Here is a 12,874-nt window from a genome sequence, read left to right on the forward strand (position 1 = left end):
AAAGTATGGGAGTCTGCACAACTCGCCTATATCAGGTCTCCTGCTAGGTCTTACACTGCACTAGAGCTCAGGAAGGGGGAGAAAAGTCTAGAGAGGAACGCAGTAACTATTTACGTTGAGCTATAATGGAACAGTGACACCTAGAGGTAGAAATGAAAAGTGCAGGCACAAACCACCAGGATGATCACTTCCTTCCGGCGCTGCATGTGAGACACTCAGTGAGAGCAGTGGTGGAGACTGGAGAGCACACCTCATAGGAGATGGCTCTTTAATTTTGCTCCCCTAAGAATTATGCGCCCTGGGCAACCGCTCCTGTGGCCCCCCCCACGCTACGCCACTGCAATCGGCTGCGGCCTAAAGTTAGCGTCTCATGATAAAATTTGATTTAATAACATAGGTAATTAGTTACCATTAACAAAAGTAATTTAACTATATATATAACTTACATTTACAAACTTGGTTACAAATAGAAGTGCTTAATTACCTAATAGGATGTGTGGAACTGTTTCTTAAATAACAAATTACTGATGTCTTTTATGCTCCGTGGTGCAATGAGCTACACAAAAATACTTTGGTTTAAACACATAAAAACATATATACATCATGTACTGGTGTAGGTAAAATAAATTTTATGTGTTTAATATACTAAACAAATATTTTTACTGGTGTAAATGTGATCAATAAGCAGTCAGGCCCATTGCGGCAAAAAGGTAAGTAATTGAGAAAGCCGTACTATGTAAATGTAACACTTTTTTATTTATACATTTTAACATTTACAGAGGTAGGTACAAGTTGTAATACTTTCATTTTTAATCTTTTTTCACAGTATACTGGCTACTAGGGGCAGAAGTCTGCTTTACCATCTGTGCGGCTTCATTTCTGATCCCATTGCTATTTCTACGAGAGATAAAGAATCATACAAAAGAAGAGTGATAGATCCTGAGGACTTCAACTGTTACAAACATTTTTCTATACCTCATACCAAATAATGACAACCAAACAATCTCTGTCTTAATATATCAAATGTTCAGTAATGTTTGCTAGAAGCATCATCTCAGGGCTTTGGAAGATAGAATCCATAACTCAACAATAGAGTGGGTAAATAGAAATCTGAAAACCCTCTAGATGAATATGAACTACCTAGGAGCACATTTATGTGTATTACTAGACACGCCCAGCAATATGTCCCGATATAACCACCAGGAATGCTGGGTAATAGCATTAAAATCAGCAGTAATATTGCATCACTGTAAAACTGAACTTGTTGTATATATTCGTTAAAGACATTTTCTTTAAAAACATTGGATTGAATGTATAAAGAAAAACAATATTCTGTTGTATAACCAGTTTTCCATGGGACTTCTACTCACTGAACAACAATCGATAAATATTTTCTCAAGGTCTAATGTTAGCTTGATTGTTTCAGAATCTAATGTAAAGTAAACAGAATGGGTATTGTTGCAGATATGTTCATTTACATCACCACCTAACAGACATTAAACTAAAAAAATTTAGCACTTTAGCACAAATATTGTACAAGAATTCAAGAATGTCTGAGATATGTATAAGGCTATCAAGGAATTAGTTCAGCTTACATTTTAGCAGGAAGTCCACGCAGACTTGATGGGGCCTATGGTTCTTAAAAGCACATTAAACTGCTGTGTAGGGATACAACAGAATGGTTACTTCACCCAATGTTATTGTTTTTCATCCTGTGCCTGCATCTCTCTATAAAGCTATTTAGTTACAGGTGCCAGTTAGCAAAGCTCCTAATCTTTACCGTGGGTGCCGCCATCTTGGAACTTATGTATTCTTACTGGCTGTGGCAGAAACACTGCATAATACAGAGCAGTACATAGTAACATAGTAGATGAGGTTAGAAGAAGACTGAAGTCCATCGAGTTCAACCTATACAGAGGATACCTGATTTACACTAAAGAAGCTGACAATTGAACTTAAAGTAAACAATTAGAAAGCCGTCCTATTTAACACAAAGCAATCATTTCCCTGAAATCTGTTTTTAGACAGAAATGTATCTAAGCCATTTTTAAATGTATCTAAGATATTGGCAGTCACTACTTCCTTAGGCAGGATGTTCCACAGTTTGATTGCTCGTATAAACCGTTTTTTGTTGCTGGAGATTAAATCTCCTCCAGTCTTAAATTGTCACAAACAACTTTCTCAGAATAAACAGGTCTTCCGGTAACTCTGTAAATAGGCCTTTAATATATTTATATAAATTAATCATATAACCTCTCAAGCCTTTTTTCTAGAGTAGACAGACCAAATTTGGGTAACTTCTCTTCATAGTTTAAATCCTCCATTCACCTTATTAGCTTTGTGGCCCTTCTCTGAACTTTTTCTAATTCTGCTATGTCCCTTTTTAAAATGGCTCCCCAGGGGCAAGATTACATATGCGGCGTTGCCTGCAAAAGCCGGCGACGCTGGTTTTTACACAGTTTTGGTATCACATATACAGCGCCGCATATAAATGTATATTTTACCCGTCGGCCACAATTTTTACTTCCATAAGCTAACATAGAACCGCAACGCAAATCCGTATAACATATTCAGCGCAAGGACTTGGAGAAATTTTACTCCATTTTTACCTCGCCACACATAGGCAGACGCAGCAAGACGTGCGCTGAGTATGTGAGCACCGTAACCCCCTGAAAATAGTAACTTACCCCCAACCCCTACAGCAATAACTAATAAACTATATTAACCCCTTAACCGCCAATCCTCACATTGCAAAACATCTAATTTATTAACCCCAATCCACCAACCCCCCACAACGCAATATACCTTAATAAACTATTAACCCCTAATCTGCCATTCACCCATATCGCAAAGTACCTATTAAAACTATAAACCCCTAAACTGCCATTCCCCACCAATGCAATAAACTTAATTAACCTATTAACCCCTAATCCGCCAAACCCCAACAATGCAAATAACTAATTAAATTACTAAGCCCCCTAACCTAACACCCCCTAACCTGATTTGAACAGCCAATAGGATTTCAGTAGCTCTCATCCTGTTGGCTGATTTGAATTTGAAGACTCAAATCAACCAATAGGAATGCAAGGTACCCCATATTAAGGTACCCCATATTTAAACGCGTACCTTGAATTCAATCCTCAATGTGCTGTGGTGATTGTACGAAGAGGATCTCCACGCTCCATGGCTCCGCGGTCACCGCCGTCACCTGTCTTGTTCCATGCCGGCTTCTTCCTGGAAGAAGATCGAAGATATCGCCGCTTGGAAGAAGACTTCACCGCCGGACTTCAGGAACCGTGAGTACCTATCTGGGGTTAGACTTAGGCTTTTTTTTTTTTTTTTTTTTTTTTTTTTAGATTAGGGATTTAATGGGCCTTTGAAAAAGAGCTGAATATCCTTTTAAGGGCAGTAAAAGAGCTGAATGCCCTTTTAAGGACAATGCCCATACAAATGCCCCTTTAGGGGCAATGGGTATTTTAGGATTTTTTTAGTGTTAGGTTTTTTTTGGGGGGGGGGTTTGGTGGGTGGGGGGTTTTACTGTTAGAGGGGGGACTTATTTTTTTTTAAGGTAAAAGAGCTGTTTAATTTTAGGGCAATGCCCTACAAAAGGCCCCTTTAAGGGCTATTGGTAATTTAGCATTAGATTAGAGGGTGTTTTTATTTTGGGGGGCTTTTTTATTTTCATAGGGATTAGGTTTAATTTTTTTTATTTTTGATAATTTGGTTTATTATTTTATGTAATGTTAGAATTTTTTATTTTTTGTAATCTTAGATTAATTTAATCTTCGTTTTTTTATTTTTAAGTAATGTTAGCTTTTTTATTTTAATTGTTTGTAACTTAGTATTTTTTAATTGAGGTAATTGGGGTTAATTTAGTGGGTGTTAGGTTAGGGGGCTTCGCAATTGAATTAGTTATTTGCGTTGTGGGGGTTTGGCGGTTTAGAAGTTAATAGTTTTATTAGGAATATTGCGTTGTTTGGGTTTGGTGGATTAGGGGTTAATAGATTTATAAGGTTTGTTGCGATGTGGGTTAATGGCGTATTATCAGCTGTTGGTGGGGTGTGGTGCTCAATGCGCATGCGCAAGAGGCCCAACCTCCTCCAAACATTTGTTTAAGGAGATTTAGTACATAATGGGTCGCAGGATTCTATGGAACGTAAAGGGCAATGCGCATGCGCATGCGCACACAGCCCTACTCCTCAGTGATCCATTGTGCGCCGCCAACTTGACGAAAAAGGTGTCAGTTGACTCCAAAACATTTTGAAACTTAGGTTTGGAATTTTGTAATAAAGGCTATATTTTTCTATTAACTCCGGTGACTGCTCCAATATTTTAATCCGGTGGGGTAGGGAAGGTGAGGGTGTGTGGTGTGGGTATCATGACAGTAGCACTATGCTGTCACATTTGTCACTGTTTTTAGCTCACTCAAATACACTCAAAGCGACCACAGTGCGCGCGAGTGATTACGGGCCAAATATTTTCTCGACTCATTATTTACATTACATCAGCTGTTAGGAGGAGGTTGGGCCTCTTCCGCATGCGCAATGAGCGCAACACCCTTCCAGCAGCTGAGTCACGTGACCTAAAGTGACGTGGTATACACATTCCTATGGGGCATACCATTTTCTTTAGAACACCCGGCAGTTTCTAAAGTGCCGTAAGTCACTGACGACTCCAGAAATTTGTATTTATGCTCATTTCTGGACATCGCTAGTTTATCCGACTTACGGTACTTTATGAACTGCCGGTGGGATTTATGTGATACTCCGATGTCTGAGGTGAAATTATGGGCGACGCGGGTTTCAGCAGTTCCGCTGAAGCTTGCGCCGCATATGTAATCTCACCCCAGAACTGCACTCTATACTCAAGATGAGGTCATACCAGGGATTTATATATATGTCAGAATTATACTTTCTTCCCTTGTATTTATGCCTCTTTTAATACATGTAAGTATCTTATTAGCCTTATAAGCTGCTGTATTGAGCACTCTGCAAAACAGAGGAGGAAAAGGATTTAGGTGTACTTATAGATAACAAGCTAAATCTAGTGCCATTTAAAGGACCAGTCAACACAGTTGATTTGCATAATCAACAAATGCATGATAACAAGACAATGCAATAGCACTTAGTCTGAACTTCAAATGAGTAGTAGATTTTTTTCTGACAATTTTAAAAGTTATGTCTTTTTCCACTCCCCCTGTACTATGTGACAGCCATCAGCCAATCACAAATGCATACACATACCATGTGACAGCCATCAGCCATTCACAAATGCATACACACTTATTCTTGCACATGCTCAGTAGGAGCTGGTGTTTTAAAAAGTTTAAATATAAAAAGACTGTGTACATTTAGTTAATGGAAGTAAATTGGAAAGTTGATTAAAATGGCATGCTCTTTCTGAATAATGAAAGTTTAATTTTGATTGAGTGTCCCTTTAAATAAGTTGTACATTTTATCAGTGGCTGCTTTGCTTTTTATTATTCCTGAGGGCTTTGTTTATATTTGTAATAAAATGCTATAATGTAAAGCTTCAGCTCTCTATTGTGTGAGCCAGTTCAAAGTGCAAAGTACTGCTGTCAAAAACCCGTCAATGGCACTGATATGTGAGTGTGCGCTGCTTCTGTCACAGGTAAAACAATACCTTCGTGCTAAGATTGCAGCACCCAGTATAAAAATGTGTATATTCACTAACCAGCACCTACAAAAAGTTCAAATAAAAGAACAGCTATGAAGAGAGTTGCCGGCCACAGGATGTAACATAGTAACCCTGCTACTAGGGATGTGCATTTGGACAAGAAGAAATATGGCTCCAAAAAGACAGCACATCCCTATAGGACATATTGACACGTAATCCTATGATGTAATCTAATATATGCCTGATATGGCTGTTCAGTTTGTATCATGTGCATCTTTTTAATACGATATTATGAAATTAATCAGGCAAATAATGTTTCTATTGTTTTTGGAAGATAACGATTTTATGCTTGAAGTATATTTAAAAAAACAAAACAAAGGCCTTTTGTGATTATTGTCAAACCCTCATGCTGGCTGAGCCTTCCGTGCGTAGGGTTAACACACAGCTGATATTTTTGTTCAGGCCGAGGAAGCAAATGTACAATAAATATAGGTTTCAGGCTGTGATTTCTAATAAGTATGAATGATCTATTTTGAAAGACATGGCTATTTTAAATGACCATATCAAACACTAATTACTGGTGAATTAACTGTGCTACCCCCCTGTTCTGCTGGGAGGTTATTTTTGGAGCTTCGGTATATTTTACATTGCAGTATACACCGTGATCAGTCTGCTAGTTGTTTTATAGCCTTTCATACGTTTTTGGAAGTGGTCAGTAGATAATTGAAATATTGCAGAAGTATTGATTTTATTTGATTCAAGCAGGGCTTTTTTGTGGTAGTACTCACCTGTACTGAATACCACCACCTCTGCCAACTCATAACAGGTAATATTTGTAATCGTCATGTAAATACTCTTGTTTTCACAAAAGGGTATGACAAACTATATCAAGCATTGTAAATAACTTTGTCCCATTTGCTTTTCTCAAAGTTACAGAGCACAAAGTATCAATCAATTATCAATGAGTACCGGCACCTTTTCTTTTACAATAAAAGCACTCGATTCAAGGGACAGTGTACTGTAAAATATCCACCGTGTCCCCAATGATCAATTTTACTGGCTAGAGTGTATTTAATTATTGACAAATCACTTGTTTGCCTTTATTTTGTCATTTTAAATAGCTGTTTTTGACTGGTGACAAAAAATGTCAGTAAAGCAGTATTGGATATAGAAAAGCTATGCAAACAATCCAACAGCTCCAAGTGAGGTGATAGGAGAGATAGGTACTAAATGTTAATTTTCAAATTTTCTCTCTAAGTATTGGCCTTTTGTGTATATAGACAGAATATAAGGAGGCCTTTGTTTATAAAGTGAATGACAATGAGGTCTCCTATCCCTGCAAGCTCAGCCTATTTGAATAGTTTGCTGTCTCAATGAGCAAAAACAGCTAATTTATATACAAACACATCTAAGGGTGGTCATCTAAACAATTTTACACTATGCTGTCTCTTTCATTGGAATCAACATTTTATCTAGGATTGTACAAACTCTGCTGTTTATCGTGTGACACCAATCATCATGGTCAATGCAATCAATATTAACAGTGTCTATTATTTAATATATTGTTTATTTTATTTCCCATTTACATAGACTACAGTTTGTTTCTGCTAAGAAAAATAATTACATAAAGACTTACATTTTTAATTTTCTTTTTTTTTTATTTTAGGTTTCAAAACTTTTTTTAATTAAACAAAAAGTACATTGTATTAAAACACAAAATAGCATCCGGAGCTAATATGGACAACATATTGTACTATATCTGAAACAAACACTTATGTGTGTAGACACTTCCATGATACACTGTCTTAACATAAGTGATACCTTTTGATAATGTAATTTTGTTTATGTTCTCATATTTCATGTCATGTGGTCTTGTGTGATGTCACCAGTGATGTAATTTCCTTTAACCTCTTCTGTGCTTGGGGTTTGAGGAATTGTTCTACCCCTGGAGGTCAGACAGATTTTCATAATTTTGCTGTGTATACATTTCTCATATTATGTTTTCTGATGCCTTTTTTAACTGTATTTTTATTTTTGTATGATGCAATAAAAAAAAATATGTTTACCCCCATATTATTTAAAATATATCTAATATAAAATCTGCACACTAATTTTAACCATGTTTATGAAAGACCTAGTAGCAGTAGATATTTAGGGCCCGATTTATTAAAGTGCGAGCGGACATGATACAATGTAGTGTATCATGTCCACCACACATCTATAAATGCCGCTGTTAGCATTTATCATTGCACAAGCAGTTCTTGTGAACTGCTTGTGCAATACCACCCTTGCAGATTCGTATAGGATCGGGCGGATTGATGTCTGCAGGTAAACAAGTTATGGAGCAGCGGTCTTTTCCGGCGAGCATTCAGAACTTGATAATTTGTCCCCTTAGTGACAGATAGAACATACAATTTTTTTTTTAATATATTTTTATTGAGGACTCAAAGTGACATACACAGATGAAAAAGAAAGCATAACATCAGATATACATGTCATATCAATGTAACAATGATTTGCAATCTATGTGTTAGTCTCCATTTTTTCTCCTTCCAGATTAAACTAACTCTCTCTTGGACCTATAAATTGTGGTTGTTATGTTTAACAAGAGGTTGTTTCATTTAAGCTATATTAAAAAGAAAAACAATTAACATAGAACATATAAAGTTAGGGATTAACTGGAGGTCTAAACTGAATTGGGTAGTAATTTTCTAAGATATTCATAGCACCATGTAGGTATGGTATATGGGTCTAGGGTGTAAAGATTCCTATGGTAAGGAGAGGGTTGGAGGAAAACAGCTATAAAGATGATTCCTAATGATTTTATTAAGTGGATAGGGGGAAGGTGGTCATATCTCTATTGCCAATTGTAATATTTTAATATAGATGAATATTCTCATTTGGTGATGCTGCTATCTAATTGGCATAAGAGGAGGTAAGTGGCGGTGAGCGAGAAGATGTCATTCTTACTGGGAGGGATAAGCAAATGGACAGTTGTTTACTTCTATATCAGGACAGGAGATTTTGCTTTATGCATATGGACTATACCATTTCTTCCTCTCCATAGCCCGGCCGCAGGCCGCTATATAAGGGACGAAATACCTTGTGAACTGTTTTATACTATCCCCATCATTTTTAAATACAGCGAACAACAAGCAGGCATTTAAAAATATTATTAATACAATTAAAATTTCTCCCCGCGTTAAAATAATATATCTAATTTTGTAAGTATGTATGAACATTTAACAATGAAACACCACCAAGATGCAATCTAAAACATTAAAAGGTCTGTGACATAATGAGGGGTTCAGGAACCAATGCTCAACAACACAGATCAACATATATTTAAAACAAGGAGAATCTGTGAGAGTTGTGAAGCATGGATAAAGGCTGTTTTAGCACTAATAAAATTTATATTCAATGCTATTAAAACAGTTATACATTTTACTTTGAAATAACAGTGACACACAAACATGCTGCATAAAGTTCACAACTTGTTAGGGGCCTGTAGATTATGCTAAAGAGTAGTAACCTAGCCTAAAGAACAGACATGTACATTTGAAAAAATGATATAACTCCATAGCTATTTACTCATTCTCAGAGTGTCCTCTATGGATATCCTCCTACAGTCTCATATTTTTTCTCTCTTCTGCGCCTGCCAAGAGAGTTCTATTCGTTAGTGTTTAAATTAGGTCGTTGGTGAGTCATATGGGGAGATCCATGTGGGTGATAAGTACGGAGTGCTGATATTTTTATCTCTGCAACGGTAAACACCCGGGCAAGTCTGTTTTGTGTGAGGGTAGTGGTATTATGATCCTCTCTATTTCCTTCCGTATTGCGGCCTGTGATACAATCTTGAAGGTCCCGGGGGTCTGCACTCACCGAGGGTAGGTCTGTTTGGGAGATGGAAGCTTTTACATTATGCTCTTTGTTCCTTGTGGAGTAGACGGTGGCTTGTTTTTTGGAGGTCTGCTGAGGTTTTGGTTGCGGCTCTATATTATGCACCACTCTAGGTGTATTGGCTGCCGTCTGCGTATGCACTGTGCCATGAGGCTCCTGTAGTTCAGGCAGAGATCAGTCTTGAGGATGTCGGTTTGGGGCTTTGCCACCAATAGAGCCCTCTGGAGTGCTTTAATCCTCTTCTCCATATTTAGGTGTTGCAGTAGGTAATTGTATGGAGCTCTTTCTATTAGCTTTTACATGAGGTTTGTGAATTTTGTGAAGAACTCCTCATGTCGCAGCTGACCTTTGTCTTCCGCCATGTTAGTCATGCTCCATCAGTTATAGATATCTTGCAGGTGGTGTTTCGCTTTTCCCCACTACAGAGATTGTGTTGCTATGAATCAGCTTACTGTCCAGTTAGAGATGAATGATGAAGAAATTTCAGTAAGTCAGGCTTTTCCCGACAGCACTGATCACCTGGTACTTCCCGGGGGGAGGTGTATGCCTAACAATGGACTGCCGCCCTAGGCCTTTATGTTCCGATCTGAGTGCCCAGAGTCATATAAACAGCTAAGAAGGTAAATATGGGGCCACAATTAGCAAGATTGTGGTGTCTTTATGTAGTATGATCGTAATCTTGCTGTTGAGAATTAATAATCGTCGGATTATTTTAGATTTTCCCGGAGCTTTCAGAAAGTGCGTCCTATCCAGAACGCTTCACGGACACGCCCCCTAGTACTTTTTATTCCTCTATTGCATTGCTCTCTACTCCTGTGGCTGATCGCAGTGAGCTGCCTCAATGGGAGGAAGGAAGGAGAACATACAATTTGAAACAGCTTACCAATTTACTTCTACTAACTAATTTGCTTTGTTCCCATGGTATTATCATTAGCTTACCAATATGTTCAGCTAGCTCCCAAAAGTGCATTAATGCTCCTTCTTTAATACAGGATACCAAGAGAAAGAAGCAAAATTGATCATAGAAGTAAATTGGAAAGTTTACTACAAGATGATGCTGTAGACATTGTGCGTTTAAGAATTCTTAGGAACTGGACAAAAAGAAGGAACCACAATTTCCTGATTGATAGTATATGTAGATAACACTTTAGGAAGAAAAGAATAGCTAGTGCAAAGAGCCTTATCCTGATGAGATACCTGAAAGCTCAGAGACTCTTCTAGATATAACTAGAGGAAAAAGTACCTTCCAAGATAATAGCTGAAGGTGCAAGCCATGCGTTGGCTTAATGGAGTAGTTTGAAGAAACCTCAAAACCAGATTCAGATTACAAGGAGGAGAAACTGGATGAATAACTGATTAAATTCTGATCAGAGACCGAACAAAGGTCTCAAAATCTGGAATTTAAAGGGACATTTTATACTGATATTTTTTTTTCTGTTCTGGATTTATTGTGTTGCAAACATGTAGAGTATCCCTTTTGAGCGTTAAAAACATAATACAACTATATTTTTTTTCTAGCCAATCGCACAATTTTTTTTACCAAGCCCAAATCTATTCTGGGAATACGTTCGGCCGCTCTGGCTATGCGCACTCCTGTGAACACTACATGTAGAGCGCATGTGTAATGCTCGTGGGATACTCCTCTATCAGACCAAACTCGGGCCAGTAGTCTTGTTATCCCGACGTTGAGCCGGAATGATAGGGAATATCCCAGAGCAGAGAAAGTTAGTGAGATGAGGAAGGCGGCACTCACCACAGGCAGGACAGTCCCCAGCGGCAACAGCAGAGCAGTCCTAGGGCACACCACTAGAATGGTCAGGCAGGCAGGGTTTGACAACAGTAAAGCAGTCCAAGGATCAACCACTAGAATGGTCAGGCAGGCAGGGTCTGGCAACAGCAAAGCAGTCCAGCAGATTAAGGGTTAAGGCAGGTAGAGTAGTCAGACAGGCAGGTTCAGCAACAGTAATCAATCCAGCAGATTAAGGGTTAAGGCAGGTAGAGTAGTCAGACAGGCAGGTTCAGCAACAGTAATCAATCCAGCAGTTCTTTATAAACTTGCGGTAATAATTGGAGAATCCCAAAAATCTCTGCAATTCCTTTAAAGAGGTAGGTTGTGGCCATTCTAGTACTGCGGTGAGTTTAGTAGGATCCATGGCAAAACCCTTCTTCGAGATGACATAACCAAGGAACTGGATCTGCACTTGATCAAACTCATACTTTTCTAGATTGGCTACCAAAGAATTATCTCTGAGATGAAGAAGCACCTGTCTCACGTGCCTATGATACTCTTCTAAAGTGGAAGAGAAAACAAGGATGTCGTCCAGATAAACGATAACAGTGCGGTTGAGGAGGTCACGGAAGACATCGTTGACAGATGCCTGGAAGACTGCAGGGGCGTTACACAGACCAAAGGGCATTACAAGGTATTTATAATGCCCATATCTTGTGTTAAAGGCGGTCTTCCATTCGTGGCCTATAAAGATACAAATCAGATTGTATGCCCCACGTAAGTCCAGTTTGGTGAAAAAACGAGCATCCTGGAGTGAGTCATACAGTTCGGTGATCAATGGTATGGGATAGCGATTCTTGATGGTTATGTTGTTCAAGGCCCTGTAGTCAATGCAGGGTCTGAGCCCACCATCCTTCTTACTGATGAAAAAGAAGCTTGCCCCAGCAGGAGAGGAGGAAGGGCGAATGAAACCTTTAGCTAGGTTCTCTTGGATGTAACTCCTCCATGGATTTGGTTTCAGCCTTGGAGAGTGGATAAGTCCTCCCTTTAGGAAGTGGGGCTCCGGGAAAGAGGTCGATCTTGCAATCATAAGGACGGTGGGGTGGCAGCACGTTGGCTGCTTTTTTCTCAAACACATCCGCAAAGTCTGTGTATACTGAAGGAAGGCTTAAAGGAGTCTGTATACTGGCTATGGGAATACAGGGCAGAGGAATGACTTTTCCAAGGCAGCAGTGGAAACAGGAGGTACCCCAGGAGGCCAGTTTTCCCTCAGCCCAGTCGAACTGTGGATTGTGTACCCGAAGCCAAGGAAGACCAAGGATGACAGGCTGTGCTGGGGAATGAATGACCTCAAACTGTAGCTGTTCAGTGTGGAAGACTCCCACAGTCAGGGGTGCTGATTCAAAATGGATCACGCCCGAACCAAGGGGGGTGCCATCCAGGGTAGTTATTTTGAGACAATGTCTTTTCTACAGAAGAGGCAAACCAGCTTGAATCATGAAACGGTGATCCAGGAAGTTTCCCGCTGCCCCTGAATCAATGAAGGTTTGAGTGTGGACAGTATTCTGAAGGAAGATAAGGGTAACAGGTACCAGGATCCAAGAGGAG

At 39.0% G+C, this 12,874-nt stretch overlaps 1 protein-coding gene across 1 annotated transcript in view; it reads left to right on the plus strand.

The window, feature by feature from the left end:
- Positions 1-7,708, plus strand: part of MFSD10 (major facilitator superfamily domain containing 10) — a 171,912-nt gene extending 164,204 nt beyond the window's left edge. The window contains 1 exon segment of the mRNA XM_053704198.1: positions 827-7,708. Within this exon segment, the coding sequence (XP_053560173.1) occupies positions 827-933 (107 nt within the window). The 3' untranslated portion in view covers positions 934-7,708.
- The last annotated feature ends 5,166 nt before the right edge of the window (positions 7,709-12,874 follow it).

Source organism: Bombina bombina, chromosome 2, assembly GCF_027579735.1.
Source record: "Bombina bombina isolate aBomBom1 chromosome 2, aBomBom1.pri, whole genome shotgun sequence".
Taxonomy (NCBI): domain Eukaryota; kingdom Metazoa; phylum Chordata; class Amphibia; order Anura; family Bombinatoridae; genus Bombina; species Bombina bombina.